The following is a 27,864-nucleotide window of genomic DNA, read 5'->3' on the forward strand; positions in this document are numbered from 1 at the left end:
TAGGGGATCAATTACAAGTCAGCCAGCAGACTAGAGGAGAATTTAATTAGAGTTATACTCTACTCCAGAGAACATCTCATCGTAAAGTCCAGAGATAGGCAGATATTACACCCAAAAGACCCCATATTATAAGCAGCTCCAATGCAACGTGGTAGGCATTATGAACCTTTTTTAGTTGCTTTGAAATGAAAAACAAAGGCACAATGAATTTCAACTCATTCTTTATCTTTAATATGCACAAGAGTTGAAAAAAAAAATACTGATGAGCCACCTTAAAGAGAAATTCAGTTCTAAAATTTATAAAAACATACAAACAATCAGAGGCCAAAATGCGATCTGTCGCTTTTTAGATTAATTTTTTTCTTCAGCAAGTAAAAATCTTGCAACAAGCAATAAGCTTGTATCCATTTCTGATACAAGACAAAACTTCTTTAAAGTGGCTCGTTTTCTAGTTGTCTAGATAAGTCCATGAATTTCAAACCAGTTTTTTTCTTTTTGTTCAACAATAAATGGCTAATTCAAAAATCATCAGGGCTGCCTTTAGCTTCCTTACTGTCTTTTCAGCAGTTTGCGGCCCAAACACAACTACTTTAGTCCAACGGCAATTTTTCCCTATACATCCCTTTACAAGTTAATGCACAGGGAAAAAGAACAAAAAAAAAAAAAGTCCAGTCACAACAGTAAGAAAGCCCATTTTCCAAATAATGGCAATCATTTGCCATAACAAAAGTTAAAACAAAAAGAACAAACAAACAAAAAAGATACCCCTAATGGCTGTAAATCAATAATCACAATGTTATTATTGTTCTGTAGCGTCCCAACAACGTCTAGTGGACCTAAGTGTGGTAGCTTCTCATTATATACCTAAACAAGAAATATAATTTTATTTTTAGTTGGTACGATTATTTTAGAAGGTTTTGTAGCAAGTGAAATAAGATTAAAAACCAACTAAAAAAAAAAAAAGGACCCACAATGTCATGGATCTCCTTTTCCCATTGCTTGTATAGTCAAAATTAAGCGAACATCGCTCTCCACTTACATTAAGCAATAAAACGGGAACAACCCAAAAGTGTGCGCGTAAGACTGGAAAAAACTGCAAAAGCGGAAGCTCCACTGATCAAAACAAAAAAAGAATTCACAATCCAATCACTGTTGCAAAGTTTCTTGTGGTTTTGACTACCGAGTGCTGAAATGTACTGATTTAGTGAAAATATCCTCCAACCGGTTACAATTGGGCTTGTCCCAAAGAACTTATTACTATGGTTACAGACAGGAAGTAGAGAAGATGAATCCAGAAAATAAAGAGCGCTGCCAGAGCACACTTGTTAAGCAGAAAGACCAGTTAAGGTGATCTCAATGAACTTCCAAAGGTTGGGGCGGCCCTTTAAAAGTCCTGGCCAAATTGACCCGACTGATGATCATCTCAAATATGATCCTCCTTTGACACATCCGACAGTCCAATTGCAAACCAAAAAGATCGGCACAATGAATGTCCACTACACTATCGCTGCAGAACTTGATAACTCAAAATGAGGGTGCTTGACCTTCTCAGATGAGATTTTCTCCATTTAAGTTTGTGTGATTTTTTTTCTTCAGTGTTTTTTTTATTTTAAATATCCATAATTTCAGGATGAAGAAAAAGCAAGAATTTGTGGCGATAATTTAAGTTCTGTTTGCACACCACATATTTAGAGACACTCCCTTCCCCCATTTGAATGATATTCCATGGAATAACCCATTATAGGCTAGGTCACAGATTCAGATGAATGAGGGAGGGGGTCCAGATGGCTTAACACAGTAGAGGCTGGACGTCTGTCTGAGACTCGAAGATCATCACCAGAAAATGCAATGTTTTGAGGGAAGGAATTTCTTGGAAACAAAAGAAAAATCCCTGCTTTTCTATTTCAGGAACATCTCTTTCTTTCATCTTCCTTGGCTGATATGATGGCTGGTACAACAACAGAAGTTCCTATTATTGTTCATGCTCACCTATGTGTGTGAGTGAGTGAAAGAAAGAAAGAGCAAAATATATATCTTTTTTCCTTTTTTTTTTTGGCAACTGCAGTATAACCTTGTTCTTGTTCTTTTTCTCTTCCATGTCTTGCGGTTGTTGAGATCCATCCATGTTTTGAGTGGCGTTGAGACAGGTACTCAGAACCTTCAGTGCTATTTTCTTCTGTGTGAGCGAGTGTCGTTTGAGCGTGGTGATTGGTTTGTTTTTCTGGTTAGTGAGTGGTTGGTAGATGATGGGTCAGTAGGTGGCAGGGGTTGAGGAGCAGCTGGGAAACCCACCGTTCCTGAGTTCAAAGCTCTGGTTGTCTAGAACTTGAACTCCTTGGTTTGTAGGTTGGAGGCTGGATCGAAATTAAATGTGCCTCCCTGGGTGGCCTCAGGAATCAGGCTGGGGTCCTCATCAATCTACAAGCAGAGCCAAAACAAATTAAGGCCAGTTTAAACCAAGGACAATAACTATAATGATAACTACAACTGTAAAGTTGCAATAGTCACTCTAATTCTATGAAAATAGGGAAGTCCAAACCACAACTATACCGATAACCACAGAGGAAAGATATGGCAGAAATCACTTTCAGAATTATTTTTTTCCCAGCTGATGATCCAAAATCCACTCAACATTAATGAGCTCAAGCATTTCAAGAGACAGACGACAAAACTGCAGTCCTCGCTTTATAAACTGAAAGTTATTGTCAAGCACTATACAGAGACATGCCAAGAAACAAGACTCACATCGTCTCCTGAAAAGTACTGATCGATGATTTCAAATGCAAGTTTATAGATGTCCTCATTTTCATGCTGCTGTAGGTGCTCGATTTTTTCCAATCCTGAAAGTCAGAAGCAAGACTATTACGGATCATCTTTTTTTCTACATAAATAAGTAAAAACATCAGTGAATCTACAGGTGTGGTAATTTCAGACTACTGGTCATCTTTTAGAATACAACCAGTCGAAATATGAAGGAACCATGACAACCCATTTCTACGCTGCATGCATTACCTCCACACTCTTCAATGATCTCAGCAATTGTGCTGGCTTCCTCCCCAGCCATGATGAGGATGTTTTTCAGTCCATCAAGAACCACCTGGACCACCTGAGAGTCTTTCACTGACAGCAGGTTGCAGAAGGGCGGGATCACGTTTTGTTGCACTAAGTACTCCACCTGCCGATTACAGCAAAATAACCAATGAAATGAAGGGAAAGTGGCTCTGAATCCAAGATTAAAATCCATTGCAAATGGTTCAAACCTGATCTTTTCTTCCACTTATTGTCAAGTTGCTGATGGCCCATGCAGCTTCCTTCTGTGTCCCAAAATCACCCTGTTTGGGAAAACCAAGATACATGTATTAGACTTCAAATTCAAGGTAAATCACTGTTTAGTTAGGGGAGTGTCTAAACTGGACTCTTCCAAGAGTCAAGATTCAGGCTTCAGATTTTACTTCAGAAGCCATACTATAATTTTTAACTTTGAATAATCTATCGTATTACTAGGTTTTTACATTTTATGAAGAAAGTAGGAGTGGTTCATGTCAATTATAAGGTGTTTTGAGTGGTTGCTTATTGGCACAAGTGAAATAAGACCCAATCCCAAGTCTTTAGGATATTTACTCCCTAGATATTGCTTGGATTTAAAACATAATTTAAACTTGATAAAAAAAGTTTTAGGACTTAAAGAAACAGCATTATGACAAAATTAATAAGAAAGACTCTGCAGTGTTAAGATATTTAATTTGTATATAATTTGTAATAAAAATAAAATAGGCAAACGCAAAATAGAAGCATTTTTACATGTGGTCTCAGACTTTTGGATTCACAGTATAAATCCTATGGCAGTATTGCAAATCTGAAGCAAGGTGGTGTTAATGCTAAAATGAAACTGCAACAGTGGCTGTATAGCCGGCTACGCAGATAAAGTCTTACCTTGGCAAGCTGGTGAATGATCATGGGTATGAGACCAGCATCTATTACAGCCTGCACCTGCTGCTGGTTACCTGCTGTTATATTGGACAGGAACCACACTGCCTCCTGCAGGGATGAACAGACACATCACAGATGTACTCTAAACATGCGCCACAGCGCTTACACTGGGAACGGGGAGATTTCTGGAGTCATTTAAGAAATTAGGCGAGTAAATGTTTGGGTTTCATCAGCTTGATTACATTTCACATAAATGGGATCCGATGGGATGTGTGCGTTTGTCTCACCTTGTTGATCTTCTCTTTGGGGTGTGTGAGCAGGTTGGGAAAGTGAGAGAGGACGTCACAGTTGAGCACCACCTGAGTCTGCTCATCCGTCCCGGTTACAATGTTCCCCACCGCTCTCAGCGCTGCGGTCTGAGCAGAGGATACACAAACACGATCAGAAACCGGATTCGGGTTTCAGCGGAAACTAGAAAAATCTGCATTATTTTTTTACCTGAACTTTGACCTCTTGGTGGCTGAGCAGTGGGACAAGGAAGGGGACGACACCTGAGTCTATTACCATCTGAATCTGCTCATTACCTCCATCTGTCAGATACGACAGAGCCCACACAGTGTCTACCAGAATCTAGAGAAAAAAAATGTATTTTAGTATTCTAAATTAGTCTCAGTCAAGACCCAGTTTCTATCATTTACTACACAGCTCTCAGATTGGTCAATAGTTGTACTGAGAGGTCAAATGAACTATTTTTCTTTCTTAGCGGAAGCTAAGATACATTAACAAAATATTGATTTTAGTTTAAATGTATATTATTTGATAAGTAGCTATACAATAACTGGGATAAATGTACAGTCAGTCAATCATTATTGACAAATAAAGTCAAGACAATACAAGACAATACAACAACTCTTCGCGTCACATCGAGGTTCAGATAAACTACAGATAATAACCAGCTGGTTGTACATCATCACTTAAAACAGATTTACTTAACTCATTCAATTAAGAGCAACACTTCTGCTTTATATTTTTACATTTGGTACTTACATTTATATCTGTATGATATATGAGTACACAGAGGGCAGGAAGAATCTGTGAAAGAAAAACGGATATTTTAGAAGCTGGTATTTCACCAGATTTTGAGAATAAGCACACAGCATGTAAACATGAAATCAGCTGTAGGACAACAGAATATTCATTAGATCTGCCATCAATGAAACAGTTGTTATATTACACACACACAAACACAGAGAAAACACCAGTCTAATGATTTCATAGCAGCAGGAGGCACAATATGTTCCCTTCAACTCAAAGCTATACCTCCAGATTACAGACAGGAGAAGAAAACAAAAGAGAGAGACTAATAAAATATTGGCATGTAGATTATACAGCATAATAACTGCAACCCATGACTGAATAGATAGTAGCTAAATAGAAAGGAGACAGGCTTCAGATTATTACGAAAGCTTTAGTCTGAAACGCAAGATAGAATGAAAATACACATATCTTGCACACTCTTTAAGATTTAAAAATTGTGGCACAGTGGTGCTTCACTGGATTAAATGCCAGTTTATAAAGTGCTTTGTGCATATCAATCAGTCAAACAGCCAGCTAAGTGGATCAATTTATCCAATCAAATCGCTGCATTTCTATGCACTTCAGCAGTCAGGCTTGAACCGACTTAATGAGAGCAGATAAATAGTGTGATGTGGTAAAAACACATTTGTAATCTATGTTCACAACTTCACATTGATCAAGTGTTATTTTAGATTATTTAAAAACAGTGTGTGTTTACTAAACAATATTCAATTTAACAATTTATAAATCATTTTTACGAACTAAAAGAAATTAGTATTAAATGTACATACGGTCACATACACTCCTCACCTCTTGCACGGTTTCCATGGGTGGGGGTGGGTCTTTGTTTCGGCACAGATTGACAATGACCCAGGTAACGTTTCTCAAGAAGGTTATGGGGATGGAAGGATTAATAAACGACAAGAGAGGTTTGACCACACCGAGCGAGATGACGTAATCTCGACACTGAGGTCCATCACCTGCAAAAGCCCATAAATCACAAGCGCGTGTTAAAAAGTGTAACACTACTGATGAGTATCACAGCTGTTACAACTCTCAAAATATATGGATCCTGATTTTTGGGGATACATTTACAAGTTTAAATTGTCAATGCACTACTTAAGAAATGCAATAGCAGAAATTATATGAGAAAAGAAACCAATGCTAATTAAACAAAGCATTTTTTGGAAATATACTCCAGCACTATAAGTGGCACAACGGAAGAAAAGCTTTAAAGGTTTGTGAGAGGTATGTCAACAATAATTGAATATAAAATTGTGTCTTTGGCGTTTAATTTTGGAAGAACCAACAGCTTTCAATGTGTTAACGCCACCAATATGCATGCAGCAGCTGTTCTGGACATGACATCCAAAAGTTCACATCTCATTGGTTGGTTAGTATTTGTTGCCAGGAGAATGAAAAAAGGACTTACTCTCCTTGGTTTCGATATAAATTCTTGTTTTTGTTCTTTTCAGTTACAAAATTCAGTGTGAGGAGGACATTTCACAGTTACTCACCAATGATGTTTCCCAGCGCCCACACGGCCTGCTCACACACATTCTGATGAGGAGAGTGGAGAAGTCTCAAAAACAATGGGACAGCATCTACACAGACAGGGAAAGAGAATGAGAGGGGGACAGAGCCTTCAAATACAGAGAGAGCTGACACAGTCAAAACTGGTTGATCCAGTAGACGAAGGCCTGTCCAAACAACTTACTGGATTTGACCACTGCCTGTGTCTGTGCAGACGTCCCTGATGCAATGTTGGTCAAAGCCCAGGCAGCTTCAAACTGCAATGAAGGACTGATGAAGAAAAAGAGGGAGAAATGGAAGTTCAGATTTGTTTTGCGCTGGTGGTAAACACCACTTCACCTCGGACCACTCTGAATACAAAATGACCTTCTGCGATACTCTGAAAAGGGCTCAGCAGGACTTTCCCACAGGATTCTGTGTTTGTAGCCAGAACTGACCTTTATAAAAACTTTTTCAAACGTACACAAACACACTAACAGTTCTTGGCTCATTTAGAGTCAGACATAAAGATGAAAGCAATGATTTCCATTCGAGTCAGACCACTGTAACACACACAACTATTGTCAGATGCATTTTCATGATTTTTCCATTCATGAATGATAAAAAAAAACAAAGATCTTATAAGATTTTATAGGTATTGCTGGGGTGGTTTTCCATTTGTGTATCAGGTACCAATCCTTATTTCTCCGCATAAATATGCATTTAAAAGATTCTGTAACTTCCACTTCATTTTGCTAACTTTGACCATATGGGCTCCAAACAAGTCAGCAAATCTGAACATGTTCAATAATTCACAGGAAGAAAGCGTTTCTCATTGCCAAAAAAAGCATGGGCCGGTCATGGAGAAAGGTGTGACACCCATCTAAGGACACTCATTTCTGTGCAATCTCACCAGTTGACTAAAATTTGTACTTGTTTTGCTGTTGCTGAATAAGGCTGTAGAAATCCGGGCAAGTTGTGTTTGATTTAGCACGTCTTTATGAATAACACTTTGGTGAAAATATAAGGCCACGACTGAACGCACCTAAAAATCATTAAAGCATTACTGTCTGCGCCTTCAGCATCATTACTCCAGTCTTCAGTGTCACATGATGCTTCAGAAATCATTCTAATATGCTGATTTGCTGCTCAAGAAACATTATTATTATCAATGTTGAAAACAGTTGTGCTGCTTAATTTTGTGGAAACCAACCGTAATACATTTTTTCAGGATTCTCTGAAGAAAATAAACGTCAAAGAACATTTATCTGAAATAGAAATATTTTGTAACATTATAAATGTCTTTACATTCACTTTTAGTCAATTTCATGCATCTTGAATCTTACTGACCCCAAATTTTTGAACGGCAGTGTTCTCACTTGAGGATCTCCATCTAACATCCACCTTCTGCCTCATCCCTTATTCTTTTATCTCATTCACTTTCTCTACCATCATTCAAGATTGACATTGAAAACTTCATTAACTCTGATGCATGTTTGTACACAAACGGCACAATTAAAAAGGTTTCATTAAGTTTTGAATAATTTCACTTAGTGCAATGTATAGTCACACTCACTTGTCATCCCTCTCCAGGCATTTGACTAAGATTGGAAGGATTCCACATTTTATCAAGTCGTCTATGGGAGGATTTCGGTCACTTGAGAGCAATTTTCTGCGAGGACGGAAAAGAGAAAAATAGTCAGGCACTCTTTCACTCACTATCCGGCACGCCAAATACATATCAGCAGTGTTAATGCAATCCATTTCAAAGAGACAAATCCAGCAAAACATTTAATTACAAGCATAATTGACAGAGTACGTCATTGTTCCTTTGTGTTATGCTTTTCACATTCAGCTGATTTAACATTAATCAGACTACTTCAGAAAAAATGGTAACATCAATAAAATGGGATGCATTTTTTAATTATATTCAACAAGGAATATAAATTTGTCTTTAGACTCGCACGCACCGATGAATCATGTGCATAAAGACCAGAGTTGTGTATTAAAGCAAAAATAGTCTAATATGTTGACTTGAGGTTATTAGAAGCATGAGGTTATGAGAGATGTTTTTAAGACGACATTCATGTGTAACATTCAAACCTTTTCATACATCCCAACACTTTACCTGGCTGCTTGCACTGCACTGAGCTGCACAACTGCATTGTCACTGGTGGCATTCTATAGGGAAAAAAAGAAAAAGGAGAAATGGAGAATGAGAGGAAGAAGGGGTCGCTCACACCCACACTTTGTGAAGTGAAGTGCTGCGGTGTGCGCTGACCCTCCGAATCAGTTATTTATCAGACATTTACCACCACGCTAAAACCTCACCTGTAAGATGGCATCTAGCGTTACATTTTGCTGAGGAGAAAAGAGAAAAATTTAGACCAACTATGTAAAGGAAAACGGAAGATATGGATGGAGATGAAATTAGTAGAAAGCCTCTTACCCCTTTGAAGTCAGAGTCCACATCGGAATCTTCCAGACTCTCTTCCTGTGGAACATTTCTTTTCTTCAGGAGATGCTCGTCTCTTTTGTTCTGTACGGATTGAGAAATTAAGTAAATATTACGTCCTCTGTGAATACTTGCACTTCACACAGACCAAAACAAATACATCTGTGATTTTACAGACTTAATACATTTGAGGAAATCATAGAATACACTCTTAAGTGTGAATTAATGTCATGTATATTTGATAAAGGTGTTTTTAATTTTTTTAATAAACTAGCATTTTGAAAGCGGTTATATTAAAAATTTTCCCCTAAAATCAAATGTATGTTTTTTTCTGCTGTGCCTTTAATACAACAATCCTCTGCTTAAATACAGGGGTTCAATGTGCTGCCCAAACTAAGAATTCAGAATGAAATTACTATTTTTATATTTTGTTAAATATAAACATACGCTGATCGTTTCTAACACTGGGATCCTTCAGAAGGAACTGCAGAGCGGAAGGTGCTACATACAGCCAGAAAAAACTAGCACATTTTGCTAGTTGTTCTGACGTTTAGCAAGCATCTGGAGTACTTCATCCTTATTACCTCAACCTGAAGAGGCGTGGGAAATTCAAAAAACCAAATAAGTTGGTATACAGGCAGTTATGTGCAAATGTTTCAGCTTTTGATAGTTTTTCAGTGTTTTAATTTTTCTCAGTTTTAGTTAAGAAATGTACAGTATGTTCCCACGTTGCAACAAAATCTTATTTTTCCCACCGGTTTATCAGTTTTTAATAGTAGTGTCTGTTCTTTAACTGAACTAAATTATTTTTATTATTATAAAGTGATGTAAAAATCTGTGTGCGGCTGAGCACTGTGTAACACCTGTAACACTGACTATCACAGCAAGCCTAATTGAGATACATTTATTTTCTCACGAAACCCTTAAATAGAATATTTTGCTGCTTATGTTAATGAAATCAAATTAAACAGCACAATATCGAACCCTTGAGGAAAAAAAAGGCAAATAACTGAAAAAAGGCACACAGAAAGTCCCTTCTGGTTCTAGGCTGTAGTGTTGTCAAAAATATCGATATTTCGATAAATATCGATACTGAAATATCTGAACGGTACCAATACTAATTTCCCGAAGTATCGATACTAGCCGAGCGGTCACTTTCACTTCTCTCCAAAGGCGCGTTGACAAACACCACACGTGACGCACTCGTCTCATTCGCTCTGGCTAAATACCAAAAGTGAAGTGAATGGAAAGATGGCGAGGGCGGCGCCCCCGCGACCGGCTTTGGTTGATTGATAAAGAACACCGCGAGCGGGCATGTCGGAGAATAGCGCGGACACGCGTAAAAACACACCGCGAGCGGGCATGTCGGAGTCGGAGAATAGCGTGGACACGCGCTACACACCGCGAGCGGGCATGTCGGAGAATAGCGCGGACACGCGCTTCACACTGCGAGCGGGTATGTCAGAGAATAGCGCAGACACGCGCTGCACTGCGAGCGGGCTGCGGGCACCCAAAAGATTGTTTGACAATCAATAATCCGTCACATCAATCTTTTTTTTTTTTTTATAGGTGAAAACAGACTAAAGGAACAGGCTCCAGGGGTACCATTTAGCAAGCATAGGCTCAGCATCAGGGGTGTTTGTTGTTTGGACAGACCTTTCCCCACTGCTAAAAAAAATCCTAAAGGAAACACTGTAACTCTTCTCATTTTAACTTTTCTGAAACATTAACCAAGATGGCCTAGTATTGTTGTTGATATGAGTCTGTGTTGTCTCGTTTTTTCACCGTAATTCTTAAAGTTAACATAATCTGACTGAGGAATCTTAGACAAGTAAATATTTTAACTGTGGTCAAATGTAAATTAACTTGTGCCTATTTAACTTTATTCAGAAAATTATTATTTAATTCTGCAATTTGCCTTCATTAGCGATTATCGTCAATTTGATTACACAGATATTAATTAAACAAAACAGCTAGACAGTGGCATCTCTGAATTCAATAATGAAATGCCTTTAACTGAAAATGTTATGTTTTATCTTATTATTATACATTACTGACACTCTATCCTCCAATTTGATACTGTTAAGTGCTTTTTTATTACAGTAGGCTATATTTTAATCTTTGATAACAGTATAGACAAATACAACAGGTCATGTTAGCCCTGGTCCAATTAAAAAATATTAACAGATAGAACTCAGGACATTTTTGTTCATGTAAAATACACCTCATTGTCATGTTCTAGACTTGTTATATTTAGCTTTAAATAAAAAAAATACCCCCTTAATATTGTGGCAGTATCTGTGGTATCGAAAATGGTATCGAATATCGATATTTTTCAAGGTATCGTATCGAAGTTAGAAATTCTAGTATCGTGACAACACTACTAGGCTGTGTGATAAAATAATGCGAGGGTGAGCGGTCTGTGACGCTAATGTTAGAGCAAACTGTAATGCAAAGAGGAATGTCTCACACACGGAGCACAGCAGCATTCTGTCCGATTCCTCTGGGCTGACAGTATGACCGCCTAATATGGACAGGACATGCTGCGTCACCCAATCCAGCACCAAATGCATCAAGATCAAGGCTGTGGGACTAAACTTCTGCTTCACATCAACTCTGGCCGACCAGATCAACAACAGGGGATTTCTACGCACTCAAGACTGCGTCACAAAGCACGGTAGCCATTTGTCATAATGGACTTTGTCAGAGGCTGAAGGCACTTTGGCTTCTGGTGATGACATGCTACTTTATCAAGTAGGGACCTTTTACAGTTTTTTATTAGATGTAAAACCCAATAAAATACACAAGTAGCTCTAGTGCCAAAAGAAAGGGAGGAGGGCAGGGGAGAAGTGTGTCGAGGGAAGCCCCTCACGACAACCTCCTTCTTGGGGTGCAGCCAACCAGGGGCCCCGTGACCATGGATGGCATGACCCAAATACTGCAAGCGCAAACCAGATTTCCAAAAGAAACCGCTCACCAGCTGAGAGAACAAAGCCATGTAAAGGCTTCAATAACAAGACATTTTTTGCTGTTAACATTAATAACAAGGACTAATAACATTAATCGTGTTTTCTGCTAAATTGAAAAAAAAACAAAAACAAGTTATGACACATTACTGGTAACAAAAGCAAATATCTCGAGCATGTGAAATCGTGGCTCTAATGTCTTTCTACAGACTGTGTGATTTCGGCAATGCTTTAAGATCATTACAAATCACAGTACGACATGGATCTAATAAACTTGGGTACGACATAGTACCGGTATGTAGACTGTACGATAATGACACATTGAATTCAGAAGGAGAATATGGACTAGGGAAAAGAGGCCAACTTGGCATGCCATTTTTGCAAATGGAGCTTGAGTTATATAGTTTTAAGTTTTAGCGCCATGTCGCATTGATCAATACACCATTTCAAGTTGCATTTTTATTGGCTAGTCAGTAGACGCAGGTCTACACACTGTGAGATGATCATGCTACATTTTTGACACTGTCAGAAAATTATCGCAGGCTATCTTTGGTTGCAAGACCGTGACAATGGCCATCTTTGAACCTCTCTCACTGTATGACTTAGGACCACCGTTCAGCAGCCACAACCACAGAAATCACCACGATTGGTTAGCTTTCATCTGGGACAGTCCAAAAACGTACAATGTGTACCGGGCATAAGACTTATCAGCTCAGTTGCTCACTTATGGTGTTGATCAGATTGTGTGTTTGACACAGCAGCAGGATCCTTTGGTCTCTGGTATCTGATTCATTATGTTAAATGTTTGGTTACGCTATCAGATGTGTCACTATACACTATATTTGCGATGTCTTACTTCCGGTGCTCATGTCTTACAGAAAAGGCAGAAAAATCCTAAATGCAACGTCCTGAAGCAAGAGCAAAGCATCTGTGCAATCACATGCAATCACCACCTGCTTAAGTTTACTGTAATGCATGAAGAGACTCCACGCTGAGGCCACATTTAAGTTACAGATGCTCCTCTATTTCCTGCAGCGATGTACCCGCACAATCACATCATCTCACAAAACGCTGCAGCAACACTTTAGGGGCTTTGGTAGCGGAGGAACGCTTTCATAGTTCCTAAACTATTGGTGGAAGCAATGTGTTTGTCGTGGTAATCTTTAATCAAAACCAACTGTCAGTCTGCTATGAGCGAGGGATGGAGAGGAGATGCGCTAAAGTAAAACCCCACCCTCAATTCAATATTTTGGCCCACAGCAGTTGAAACGGGTTTTAATCTCTCATTTATCAGTAGCAAAATATTACATTATTGTGAATCAGTTCAAACACCATTTCAGCGAATCAATTCAAAAGTCAGCCACTAAAAGTTAACAAGCTCAATAAATACATAAATTTCAGAGCAAATGCATACATACTGCTAGAAGACATTTGTTTTTAGCTTTATAGTCCAGCCCTAAACAAGACTGTGGGACTATTCAGAGCTCTTACATGCAGCGCTTAATACAAACCCCAAATGCCCACTGAATCACAGCTTAATGTTGTTTGTGAGAGTGCACGTAGTTATTTAGGAATGAAAAAACTAAAGAGGTGTGAGAATCAATTTTGTAAGTCTGGTTTATTTCAACCAACATTCTCTGAAGAGTCACATGTGTATCTGAACATTGCATTCTGATGCAATACATGTAGCCTTAAAGGATTAGTTCACTTTTAAAATGAAAATTCTGTCATCATATACTCACCCTTAAGTTGTTTCAAACCTGTATGAATTTCTTTCCTCTGCTGAACACAAAGGAAGATATTTAGAAGAATGTCGGTAACCAGACAGTTTTTGGTTCCCAATGACTGCCATAGTATATTTTTTTCCTACTATGGCAGTCATTGGGAACCAAAAACTGTCTGGTTACTGACATTCTTCTTAGTATCTTCCTTTGTGTTCAGCAGAGGAAAGAAATTCATACAGGTTTGAAACAACTTAAGGGTGAGTATATGATGAAAGTATTTTCACTTTAAAAGTGAACTAATCCTTTAATACTTAAAATTTTTGCAAATGATCAGTGACTGCAAATAATCCTGAAACAATAACGGGCCATTAATTGTGAACTTACCTTTCTCAGTTCTACCGTCACTTCATTACGATGTCTTCGCATCGTCTGAAAAAGAAGAGAAATAGGTTGGTTAAGTACAGTATGACATATCTGAGGTATAAAGAGTGACAAAAAGAAATTATAAAACAACTGAGTTTTACGTTACACCAGAGCATTGTGGGTGGTGGTTACTTTAAGTTTAATACTAGGGTTTAGCTACTTGTTCAAATCCACAAGTGATTCACACACTGCCACGGTGACACCCTCTAATGGGCTGTAATGATGCAAACAAAATGCCAACCAAAGTCTTGCCACTCCAACAGAACAAAGAGGCAACCGACCGCGGTAACCATGGTGATGGCAGAACTCAGCTGTCACTCAGTCCTCTGTTTAGACAATCACATTTTATGGCCATTCTATTAGAACTGTTCCATAAAACCCAACAGAACAAACATCTGCACAAGACAGAGCAGCCGGAATATATCTGGAGCAACAAAGCACATTCAGGTCGCAATGAAATGGAAGTAGAGATGGATCTTTTATTCCGTATTGTGATGTACATCAGAATGTAATGGATTATCGAAAAAGAAACAATGTAGAGTAGGGAATGACATGCAAAAGTAGATTCAGATGAACGTGAGATTTCGGGGACAGGATTTAAGCGGACTAAATTGTTCACAGTAAGATCTACAACATGCACTTGCTAAATATATAAGAAGAATTTTCATTTCATTCCGACTTTGACAAGATGGACAGGTCACTTCTCGCAAATGGTTCTGCTCCCTAATTTATTTATTTTCTTAAATATACAACTTCAATGAGATACAGCCTACAAGGAAAAGTGAAAACATCAACAGCCAACAATGCAAAGACTTCACATGCTGTGTGGTGGGGATGGTGGGACGGATCGGATTTGATCTTGTGACTGGGCATACTAGTTCATGTTACAGCAAACCCACACTATGCCTTATGCAATCCAAAAGTCATGAAGGGGAAAAGCGAGAGGATGTAGAAGCAAAACCGACAAACAAGAAAGGGAAACGGAAAAGGACAAAATACCAACATTTATTTCTGAATGACTAATTAAACATATCAGGAAGTTCAATTATTCAATACTCAAAGTAAGAGTTCAAATTATGCATTTTTACGAGGAAATTATTCAAAGTGACTTACAGTGCATTTAATGCATATTTATCAATTTGTGTTCCCTAGGAAATGAAACCATGACATTGGTGTTACTAGCGTTCTCCACTTTAGGCCCTGTTTACACCTGGTATTAAGATGCGTTTTGGTCGATCGGATCACAAATAGACGAGGGTAGACACATAGCCTACCCGTTTACACCTGGTATTTTAATTCTTCTCTTTTGTCCACTTTCAACCACTTCTGTCCCGATTTCTTCGAGTGGAGGGTCTACTATGGGCTGGTAAATGCATGTTTTTTTTTTCAGATCTCGACTCAGCTCATGTCATACTCGGTAAGGCTCGTCCTCTCCTGACAGTGAAATGGACATTCTAACATTTACAGTTGGGAGAATATACCTGTGAAATGTAAGTTAAGCACTGAGGAAAGCACTAGAGTGCGGATCGGGCCGAATTTTTCAGTCCGAGCCCGGCCCGCGTCCGACAGAGCAGTAACCGAACCCGACCCGAGCCCGACAGGCATAAAGATATTTATGTTCGAGCCCGACCCGAGACCGGCAGTTAAAATCCCATTTTTTTCTCATACTAATGACAATTGTATGTTTGTTTGTGTGGAAAGCCCGCTTTTATTAAGCAACTGTAGGAAGGCAATCGAAAAAGTCAACAGGACAAGCGCATCAGCGCGCGGAGCAACAAGCGCTCTTAACACCTGGCGCGCGCACATTATGCACGTGTTTCGTTGTCACGGCTACATAAACAAATGTCCGCACACAGGAAGACAGATGTTATGGTAATATTTTACATGTATTTTAATCACAAAAACGAACGTTTGCATCAAGTGAAAGCATCAGGCACATCGGCTACCTACATAATAAGCTGTTTTAAATTTAAAATGTTCAATGCCTTATCGCGCTGATGTGACCGAGCCCGACCCGAACCCGAACATCATTTCTAAATATCTGTCCGAACCTGGCCCGGCCCGTCGGGCTCGGGTCGGGTATCCATCCTCTAGAAAGCACCACATCTCAAACGCAATAAACAGCGCAAGTATCTGTCAGTCAGCAACAGTATCTGTCAGAGCATCTGACAGGGCAAGCTGCTTTAAACTTGTTAACTATATCTTACCAGTTATTTTGAAGCCCTTAATATAAGCTTGTGTCATGTTTAGGACAAATTGTACTATGTACTTACAATGTAGCAACTCACACTGCGTCCTCCGCTATTTTTTCAGATATGCTCGTATCAAACTACTGTATGGATATAAATGGTATTGCCTTATTCCATATCGTTTCAAAAATATATATCAATATACAAACTTGATATACCGCCCAGCCATAGCTTACCATAATGTTTATACATTAGGTCAGTAGGCGGATAGCAGGAGGTCTTTTGTGGCTGTTTGAACATTCGACAAAATGAGCATCTACACTACGAAAGAAATCCGGTCAAATGCGTTTTCGACTACCTCTGGAAGTGGTTGAAAGTGGACAAGGTCAAAAGTTTTAGTGTCATCCACTTGTGATCCGATCGACCAAAATGCATCTTAATACCAGGTGTAAACAGGACTGTAGTTGAACTAGAGTAGATCAAACATCTTAAAACCTGCAAAATGCTCACCGTTCCTGTTAGAATTCAATTTATCTAACATGATGTCTAAAGCTGTATATTTAAATTGATGCCAGATTTGAACTGGTTTCACCTGCAAAAGCACCATGGCTTAATGTTGAACTAACACTAGGCCACATTTCCACCTACTTAAAGGATTAAACTTGGGAAAAAAAAGAAAGAAATTCTTTCCTGAATTCCTGAATACGCAACATGAGCAGTATTTTAGTGACGCATGCGTTATGTATGAGTCACAGCAGAATGACAGGAGGGCAGAGCCGAGAGGAAGCACTCCAGGAGTCAGTGGACAGAGGCTTCGCCGGTGACATGACAGCTTGACACTCTTGAGGCCAGCATAATGACACAGTATGTGTGCATGTGCTTGTCTTGTTGCCAGCATGGTCTGAGGACATGCTGTCTCACTCCTGTTAGGTCCACGGCATGCTGATAAATAGGTTGACTGCACAATAGCCACAAACATCAGGCTTGACTCATTTTTAGACCGTGATGCTTGCTACACAAAAGGTCATGGGTTCAATTCCTAGGGAAAATGCAACCAAGTTGGCAAGTTGTGTAATTATAATGTTACTAGCACATATTTTAGCTAAACCATCTGGCACATGCGATATAGCAGGATGTAAGCTAACTGAGTACATTTATTTATGTTATTCAATAGGGCTGGGTTGACTAGTCTAAATAAATTGTACACCGTTTAATGATCTCCATAGTGATTCTTAATAGAGTGCGGATCGGGCCGAATTTTCCCATTTTTTTGTCATACTGACGACACATGTACGTTTGTTTGTGTGGAAAGCCGCGTTTATGCATTTTGGCCGTTCATTTACCCGACAACAGAGTTTCAGGGCCTAAAAACGCAAACTTCTGAAAATGGGTTTCAAATTAGTTTTTGAAACCGATACCGTTGTCTCTATGTAAACTACAAAAACTATGTGAAAACGGTGACGTCATGCTTGTGTGTATTGCGTGTTCAGTCTATAGCCCGCACACGTTACTTTACAGAGTGACATCGCCAACTACTGGCCTGGCAGCAGAATACAACGCTTTTCAATCGTTTTCACGGATCCATGTGAACTGAGATTTGACAATGTAGTCATTTGTACGCAAAAAATACAAAAGGAAAAACTTTTCAGTTTTTAGTACAGCGTTGTCATGTAAACATACCCTTAATCTATGCCGTTTTTTTGTTGATGCATGAGCAAAACTTCACTAAACATCATTTGTAGCAAGTCTGCCATCCAAAAATCGCAATAAGCTTTGTACATCATTGCTTACGTTGCACGAGTGCCCACGACTGGCAGAACCCTTGCAATGTGTTTAAATGGAGCTCCCTAAGCCCTTGATCACTGGAATCTGCAATGGAGATGCTTTATTATTTACAGTTGTTTTCCTTATAAATTTGTTTTATGCATCATTCTATAGGCCTGCATGTATGCCTGTGCAGTTAAAAAAATAAACATTAAATATATTAAAAGATACACAAACGTAAATGACAATATAATAAACTATAACTGTTAAAAAACAGTGAGCTTAAGGTAGCTAGAACGAATGTTGTCAAAAATATTGCCATTTCGATATGTATCAATACTGAAATATCTTAAACTATTTTAGGGATTTTTTTCCCCTATAAGAATATATATCCAATTTAATCGAATCAAGAATAAATCTAAATCAATACCCAGCCCCATAATCCAATCACAAATGCTCTTTGATTATAATGTGCAAATTTTAACTAACTATTTAGACCTTCGCCTCTTTTGAGGTTGGTATCAAGTGAGTATGTGACATGGCAGACGAATCAAATGGCTTAGTTTCTTTTTCCACAGCCACTTAGCAATGCAAAACACAGCAGCACTCGTCATTCCCTCAGTTAGCTACAAGTACATCCTTGTTATTGGCTAAATCTAGCAGCTAATGAGCCGAGGTATCCCACAGTCCGTTGCTGGCCACATCAAATGGATCATGCACGAGCCCTTCGCTCTTAGAAACACAAGATGAGAAATCTGAATATACTTTGAAAATTCCCAGAATAGCTACAGAAGGGCGACAGCTTTGCTGGCTTCATCCAAAGCCATGTGTGTCTGACGGCTGAGTCACACCAGCGGCCTATAGTCAGTTGCAGTCATTTTCGCACTATTAATCTTGAAAAAGGCCTCAGGGGTTCCTCGGATGAGCTCAAGGCAGAAGATGATAATGACGTCTAATATCAACAGGCTATGCGAGTAAATTAGTTCATAAATGTGATCGCCTCACCTTTAATGTTATACTATTCATTTGAACACTCATTATGGTGGTCCTCTGGGTTAGACATGGCGTTAGCCATGTTTCTTAATTTTACTGAATGTGTTTGGTTACAGACATCAAATCAACTTTATACAGCACTTTTCACAATACACAAATCAGCTTTGCAGAAAATCATGATGTTAAAGTCTAGAATATTTTAACATCATCCTGCCTTAAGGCCTGTTCACACCAAGAACGATAGCTATAAGAAAACTAGCTATGTTAGCATCCACACCAGCAGACGATTTAGTTTATTTGAAGCACACTGCAGTTTGTTCGTCTAATACTTTATATCTTCTGGCTCTTTAAAGTCTGCTGGGTTCTGATTGGCTGTCATTGTTTTTATCGCTCATCAGCTGGGAAAATTTGTTCTGAAAGTGATTGCAACGATATTGTTTATCTGTGCTGTTGTCATTATAGCTGTGGTGTGGACTCTGCCAATCATTAATATTTAGATGGATTTTTAGAACTATATCTTTATCGTTATAGTTATCAACCTTGGTGTGAACAGGCCTTAAGTCGCAATTGGCAGATTAGAGTTTGGCGATAATACAGTTTACGTTTTGCGACAACATAAACCAAGCATAGAGTATATATCGCTTTACTTAAGTGTTTTGTATGCGGGTGTGCTACATAAATATATTTCCGGCAAATAAAACAAAGTTTACATTTTGTAATAAGTGATCAAGAAGTTGAGATTTGCTAAATAGTATATCAAAGGATATACTAGTAGTTATAGGTTAAAGGTTTTGTTCAATTTACAACTATTTGGTGTAGAGACAAACCCAATGACTATTTGTTGAGGTGCATCACTGCCATGGGTTTGTTTGTTGCTTTTTAACACCATGCCAGCTTCTAATGGCTATTTTCTGGGCGAGAAAAATGTATGGTAAAACAATTTCAGGTGTTAATTTTTGCTAAAAACTCAAACTATATTTGGGTTAACTGTTAAAAACTTCTTCAAAAAAGATAATTGAAAATAAAATGTTTCTCACAGGTTTAAAACCAGCACAATCTTATAAAACATACCTTCAGCGATAAAGAGTTTAGACAGGAAGAACATTTCAGGGGATCTTCTCACTGCCATGGGTAAATTATGCATATCAATGACAGGACAGGTTTAAAATTTCAATCATATCGCCCATCACCAGACGGCTTAACGGAGAGCTTAATTGACAGTCATGACATGCTTAAACATAACATACTGTAAATAGTACATAATACTTGTAGTCCCCTAGTGTGCAAGCCAAAGGCAACTATGGCAAAGAACGAAAAATCCCATTGCTGTGTTATATAATCCATCATTTTACTGCACAACCTGGCTTACTAGCATTTCTAGGTCGCTTCTATGCAGCCTGCATTGGGGTATGAATTAGGAGCACTACCAGGTTTTCATTCCAGTATGAAGGTAATAAAATCAGGCTTATGTAGCTCTGGTAAGTTATACCTACAGGTGATGCTTAGATGCTAACTACCACACCAAAGGACAATCTGATTGAAGAGGAAAAGATGTTAACCAACTGACATTTCACAATGACATCTTTATTAAACCACCACAATCAGTTCTAATCAATGAGATCATGAAGATCAAACTACAGCAGGGCTGCTAGACTGGCGTGACTAAACAAGCAGTAAAGAGGTCAGATGTTGAGGTATGACTGGCCACTGGTTCAGTTTAGGAGAGCTAGCTAAAGCCGGTATTAAAATACCTGTCTCTGTCGCATATATTTGGTTCGCAAGTTACATTTAAGATTATTTGCTAATGTTTAGGGAGTTTATCTTCTATACATGAATGTTAAAAATTATGGGTGAGAAAACACACGAATAAACGGACTAGTAGACGATTAATCTGCCGCTTGCTAACCAGTTAGCAGCTAGCACATATGCTAACACGATAAATCTGCATGTTTTGGCCCAGCGCAATTTAAAACAGAAAATTAACAGCTGAGCCACACAACCGACCTAATAAATAAACCTGTCTTAATATTACACGACTAAATAATGCGCTATAACAGCTCAAATCCGAGTATAAGCCGTGATTAACTCGTGAATATTGAAGGGAAATGTGTGTTTAAAGAGGCCTCTATGTAGGCCGCGCCCGCTCCGCATGATGCTCTTGCTTGGGTCCACAAACACCCGATCCGACACCATAAAACCAGAACCACAGAGACTCGGGAGAAGGAACACGAACTGGGGAAAAGCCCGGCGTCCAAAGTATCCGGTGGACTTACCTCCACATCTCGCCCCTTGTTTTTGAAGCTCTTGATGCGATGGTTTTCCAAGCCGGCGTTTTCGGCCATGGCTCAGTGTGTGTGTGTATGTGTGTGTGTCTGTAGTGACTCCCGAGTCCCGACCGACGCGCAGAGGAGCTCCGCTCAGGGAGGAGGAGGAAGAAGAAGAGGAGGAGGAGGGCGGGGGGTGTATCGATGTCCGAGACGTGAATGAATCAGTCATTTGAGTCGGATCTTCTTTTTTTTAATGAACTGGTTCACACAATTAGCGGTTCTCACCGACTCATTGAACCGCACCTTCTTTTTCTGAAATGTTACATATAGCCTAGAATGTCCTGGAAGTGAAAATATGTTCTCACGAGTTTTATCAACACGTTTTATTTTAATGTTAGTTGCTTTTTATTAAAACTAAATAAAAAAATCTGTCGAGTTAATTGTGTATTGTATATGCAAATAATAGGCTCTTTTATGGAAATGTATGCACTTTATGAGCTGAATCATGCATGCAAAATTGAACTGGAACATGAAATTGCGTGTGCTTTATTTGATCATTTTAGAGCAGATTCCATGGTGGGATGTTAGTGACCATGATGAGTTAAAATAATTATATATATTTTTTTTAAATAGATAAAAATATATAAGTATGTATTTAAAAAATAATTATATATATATATATAAATTATAAAAAAAAAAATTGGACAAATATGTCTTGCGAATACAATTCAGGGTGAAGTGTGCTTTGATTTGACAGTATTGGAGTTAAGGCAATGTGTTTCATTTGGACCCGTACTGTAGATTTGCGTCAGTGTGCGTAGATTGCGCAAGACAATTCACTCAGCTCCCATGAGCAGCATCGCGTACGTAAAGAAGATGCGTCACCGCGCAATACAGTACGCTAGGCTACCCGCTAGACAAGCCAGTGAAATGATGGTCGTTCAGTAGAAATTTAAAATTGCATTTTGATAATAAACAGGAACATTTAAGTCTTAAATTAAGGTATATACAACAGATAACGTCAAGTGCGTCTATATGTCAGGTGATACAAGCAAAACATTTATTACTAAATGACACAAGACACAAATATGAATAAGACCTGTCAGTACAAAAAAACCATCACATTCCATATTCATTCGTTTAAGACATATTTTGTAATTACAACAAACGACAATTAAGGAACACAGACAATCAGATATCATTTGACTAAGTAAAAATATGAAATATGAATTCTAAATATATATATTTTTAGAGCTTGCCTTAAATCAATCAAAATCATTATGTAGGCTATATGTTATGTGGGCTGCAGATCAAACATCAGATATACAAAAACAATATTTAATCAAATAAAAACAATGAAAAGAGCTTTTAAACGTATTTTGAGTCAGTATCAGCATCTTGAGTCAGCATTACTTTGTTCTCTTGAAATGTAGAAAGAATAAAGCTTTGATTGTCACCTGTAATTTGTGCACTGTTAATACATCAGTAAATGTACAGTGTTTGACGAAGTGCAAATTAAAGGAGTGTGCACAGATAAGTGTGCAGATGATATCGCTCACTGAGTTCATCTTAAAAACATAGGGTGACTTAGAAGTGGCCAGATTTACACAAGTCAAAGTCACAGATGACATTAGTTCAATTGAGCCACACAATATTTAGAAATTATTCATAACCATAGCACTTCAGATCCCGGCTGTGGAGTACATATCTTTAGTGTTTATACAATATGTCATGAACTTTAGAAGATCTGTTGTTCAAAAAGTATCTTCTGGTAGCCGTGTGGAAGAGTATGGTAGAAGTCACTAAACTGACAATCCAATATTGCACTATCATCCACTGTGAGGGACAAGACAAAGGCATACATGTTTAGATGTGTTACTGAACAAAAACTTATACTTAATATTGCATTGCCAAAAATTACCAAAAGGCTGACAATTGGTTAAAAAAAATGTTGTCTATTTGAACTCTTCATATAAACAAACTCAGCCCTTTCAATGTATATACACAAAATAATTTTTTCCTACAATTTACTTTGAAAAAGTTTTAAAAAATGTACTTAAAAAAAAAGCTGCAACCATATATTTAGCAGAACTTTACCAATTCAGACAATGTTGCAAGGTTGTCTTTAAAGTTTAAAATACATATTTAAAGCAGAGTAGGGAAAAGATATAAATATTGTGCATCAAAGAACATTAATTTAAAACAATTCATGATTGACATTTCTGTGCAATTCCTCACAAACTGCAGGGTAACAGAATAAAAATCAAGGCAATCCTGTAATTGTGTTATCGGTACTTGAGTAACAGAACAAGTCTTCTCTCAAAACTACATTTACAACCAAACAAAGATGTTAGCGTTTAGTAATAATTATTAATCAATTTTATATAATACTCACCATAAACTACAGGATAAACGGTTCCTCTGATGCCTGATGCCGGACAGTTCATATTCTTTCCGTTTAGGTACAAATTCAGCTCCACGTGGTCATACGTAACACCCTACATTCACACAAACAAATTAGATACATAAAGTTATTACACACAAAGTGAACAATCTGCACAGGAGTTGTGCGTCATTTAAATGCCTTGGCTTTCCAGCAGGAAGTTGGCATCACCCTGGTTCCCCAATAGGATTTTTCTATTGGCTTTTGGATTACTGCTGAAAATATGCTCTGACACCAACTAATGTTTATGATTCTTACACATTTTGTTCATCATGATAATCTTCACAAATAAACACAGCATTTATGAATGTTGATGTTTGGTAACGGCCGTACGCAAGTCTAGTTCCGGCGGAAGAGTGACCTCTGACCCGACGCATGACGTATCAATTGACGGACGCGGAAGCGCAGAGGATAGAGCGAAACAAAACAAAAGAGAACCGTCTGAGGAGCTCGAGTTTGTTGCCCAGCCCTATTTGTTTGAACCACGAGAGGGGTGTACTCTCACCTAAGCTTACGTTACTCCTACGTCATCCGTCGCGTCAGAGGTCACTCTTCTGCCGGAACTAGAGCCGTACAGCCATCACCGGAAGCCAGGGATTATAGTTTATAAAGTTATAAAAAATTAGATTTTTCTTACAAAAACGCAACACTTCGCTTCAGAAGGCCTTTATTAAACATTGGAGCAGTGTGGATTACTTTTAAGAAGGATGGATGCACGTTTTTGGGCTTCAAAATCTATGGCACCATTCACTCGCATTATAATGCTTGGAAGAGCCAGGATATTTTTTAATATAACTCTGACCGTGTTTGGCTGGAAGGAAGAAGGAAGTCATTTACACCTAGGATGGCTTGGGATCATTTCCATTTTTGAGTGAACAAACCCTTTAAGAACCCTTGTTCTCATTATAGGCGAATCCCAAATTCAGTCCAGAATGGAAGCGCACACACAAATACATTTATTTATCGATAACAAATCCCATATTAATTTGACATTAACATTATCGCCACTGATACTCACCACAATATCTCCTTCCTGCGGTAAGCTGTTCGCAGGCAATCGGTTCTTTTCTTCGTTGTTGTGGTACACGGTGCCATCTTGCCTGAGCACAAGGCTGTGTGGGTCTCTACCCATAGGGATCTGGTTTAGATTTGCTTTCTTAGTTGCCACTCCTAATCCCCACACACCTGCAAGGGGCAAAGTTCACTGCAGTCACACCTAAGATGAACTATTGACAATTGATTAGTCTAACAAACAGTAAATGCTTGCACGCATCTTACCTGTGGACTGAATCTTGAATTCAAAGTAGCTTTTGTTTTGATGGAGAGGGGCGTTTGCAATGCACCCACCAGTTCCACATATGCGTCTGCCACTCTTTACAATGACAACATCCGTGCCTGAAATATCATAAAAATAATTATTTACTGAGTAATTGCATGACAGAGAACAAAAATGATTACTACCGTTAATGCATGTGCTATTTTTAATCCTTTTCACGCTATAGCTAGATATTGTTTCATTCTACTACTGCTGGTGATTATTTTTCATGGTAACGTTAGTGAAAAATACCATGAAATCCCCGGTGAATTATATCTACAAGCATATTGTCAATACAGACGCAAAACTCAAAGATCATACTGTTATATATCGAGTCAGACAACACTGACAAGATCGCAACACTTCAGTTTAATGAATGGAGACAGGCACTTTCTGAAGGACAGCCTTGTGCATCATACTGTGAGACTCGAACTCTTTTCCGTCAATATATGTGTCTGAAAAGTCAGCTCGCATCGCTCACCCATGTGATGAGTGTCCAGCTGAACCGTGGGCATTTCCTTCAGTGTTACGTGGCCACTGTTGTCGTCTCCGCAACAGCCAAGACAGCACGAAAATAAAGCCGCCGCCATAATAGTATTTCTCTCGCAACAATACCCGTCGTTAAATAATGTTGTTAAGCTCTATTTAATTCTTTTACGGGGTTATTCGTGCTATAAATCGAAGGAGGTCATTTTTATTCTCCCTTGGTGCTAAGCTAACAGGATATGACGTGAAAGAGTCTACCGGTCCGTGAAAGGTTTTTTTTATATTTCCAGGATAGTTCAATGGCGACCTCTAGTGACCAACCGACGGGCCAAAAAAAAACAATTATCATTTACTCACCCGTATTGTGACAAACCCGTGTGACTTTATTTCTTCCACGTGGAACACAAATCGAGTTGTTAGGCAGAATTTTATGGGGTGACGCCTCAGGCACGACTCACTTTTATGGCACAATTTTCATACTATGAAAAAGAGCCAAAACTGTGATTTACTTTTGAGTGAAAGAAAGTCATACGAGTTGGGAATGAGAGTGAGTAAACGATGACAGCGTTTCATTTTTGGACTAATTATACCTTTATGGGAAAATCTAAATCCACGACTAGAAACTCGGTTACCGTAACCGTTCCCTGAGAGAATAACGTTACGCAATACAAAGTGACCGTTCTCGAAAGGGAACCGGAATTGTTACCAAACGAAACATAATTGTTAAGTAATTTTGACATTGTTTTCTCTGGGAGACAACATGCTTGCTGTAATCAACTACCAGACCATACAGGTAACTTATAGTGCTGTGTTGAAAAAATCGATTCACCAATTCTGAATCGATTTTCATATTAATTTCTAAAGATCGATCCGTAACTCAGAGGATCGATTTAATAACAGGCCTATATTTTCCCCATAAACACACTGAGACATGGCGACCGGCAGCGCTGCGGTCTCTCTGAATCCACCATAGACAGTAGGCTATATAAGACTTGTTGATCAGAAATGAGGAAAGAGCCGTTCACATAGTGCGTTTTTTGCGCGTGCAAATTCGTTTTCCAGCCGCGCGGCCCGCGCCTCTGTTCATGGTTGCATAGCAACGACAGACGCAACGGGAAAGCACGCGCTTGTGGAAAGGAGAAAGCGGTGCAAACTGCGCTCTCCATGATGACGAGGAAGTATCATCAAAAAATGTATTGATTTCTAGCCCTTGCATTAGCTTTACTACTAGATATATTCATTGAGATGAGAAATAAAAAGCCGCCCTGTACAGCTATGATCAGCTGTTCGGCCGAGCTTTCCATGTTGTTACGGAAAGGCCGCTGGTTTTTGTCACATGACCTGTTGAGATGCATTGAAGTGCTTCTCACTGAATTTGCACGCGTATAAAACGCGATATGTGAACGACCCATAAAGTGGTATCGTGTGCGGTCGTATCTAGTTTAAAAGGCCTTTTAAATATGAACGCAGTTTTGGATTAAATAAAAGGACAGTCAAGTCAAATAAAACACGTTTTATCTCCTGTTTAGTTGGTAACACTACATTAAGATACCATTCATTAATATTACGTAATGCCTTATCTAACATCAACACATTGAGTGAACAATATATTTTTACAACATTAATTTATGTTTATGAATGTTATTTATTACAAACACTTGTTTGTTCATGAACAGTTAAAACTTTTGAAAATTTTATATTTTAAGAATATAAGATCGGATCGGATCGAATCGAATCGAATCGAATAATGATAATCGATTCAAGATCTTGAGAATCGGAATCGAATCGATTCTTGAAATTTGAATCGATACCCAGCACTAGTAACTTAGCAATAAAATTTGATACTACTGCTACTTTTACTTTATGTGTGCATGTATGGAGGATATGCGTGTGTGCTCGAGCACGCAGAATGTGCGAGGCAGATAGACTGTAAAAAAAAAAAAATAGGAGGCAGAGCGCAAATATGAAGGATCGGGATCGATGTGACCTTAAAAGCTTTTAACCTGCTCTCTGCCACTCAGTTACAGCTGTGAAGTTTTGCATAGCAACAACCTTACCGCTCGAAAGTAAGGGGGTATCTATATCTGACCAACTTCTTTCAAAAACGAAAGTATATATTTACTTGTGTTCATATATTATTTGCTCTCACATCAAAGACAGGTTTAATAAAACATTTTGAAGAAAAAAATAGCTTGTTACATGTGTAATACTTGACGTATATATTAACTTTTGCTTGTTGTTTTTGAAGTTCGCTAGTGTTGAAATCTGCACAGCAACAAGCGCCATGATTGCGTTTGCAGAGTACCCTGGTAACTGGCGC

The 27,864-nt window shown here is 38.6% G+C and overlaps 2 protein-coding genes across 2 annotated transcripts; both read right to left on the reverse strand.

The window, feature by feature from the left end:
- Positions 1 to 204: 204 nt before the first annotated feature.
- Positions 205 to 21,601, reverse strand: kpna3 (karyopherin alpha 3 (importin alpha 4)). The gene is made up of 17 exons (XM_079615102.1): positions 21,307 to 21,601; positions 14,049 to 14,093; positions 8,969 to 9,058; positions 8,851 to 8,880; positions 8,648 to 8,700; positions 8,096 to 8,191; positions 6,725 to 6,810; positions 6,525 to 6,611; positions 5,818 to 5,987; positions 4,978 to 5,022; positions 4,429 to 4,560; positions 4,218 to 4,346; positions 3,934 to 4,038; positions 3,261 to 3,332; positions 3,013 to 3,175; positions 2,746 to 2,840; positions 205 to 2,418 (listed from the first exon to the last, which is right to left on the reverse strand). Exons 1-17 carry the CDS (start codon positions 21,373 to 21,375, stop codon positions 2,320 to 2,322), a joined length of 1,566 nt encoding a protein of 521 aa, XP_079471228.1. The 5' UTR covers positions 21,376 to 21,601; the 3' UTR covers positions 205 to 2,319.
- Positions 21,602 to 22,338: 737 nt separating this feature from the next.
- On the reverse strand, positions 22,339 to 27,572 carry spryd7a (SPRY domain containing 7a). The gene is made up of 6 exons (XM_079615004.1): positions 27,370 to 27,572; positions 25,540 to 26,341; positions 25,022 to 25,138; positions 24,762 to 24,928; positions 23,696 to 23,798; positions 22,339 to 23,136 (listed from the first exon to the last, which is right to left on the reverse strand). The coding sequence occupies exons 2-6, from the start codon at positions 25,646 to 25,648 to the stop codon at positions 23,039 to 23,041; spliced, it is 594 nt and encodes a 197-aa protein (XP_079471130.1). The 5' UTR covers positions 25,649 to 26,341; positions 27,370 to 27,572; the 3' UTR covers positions 22,339 to 23,038.
- Positions 27,573 to 27,864: the final 292 nt, after the last annotated feature.

Source organism: Phoxinus phoxinus (genome assembly GCF_949152265.1).
Source record: "Phoxinus phoxinus genome assembly, chromosome: 6".
Taxonomy (NCBI): Eukaryota; Metazoa; Chordata; class Actinopteri; order Cypriniformes; family Leuciscidae; genus Phoxinus; species Phoxinus phoxinus.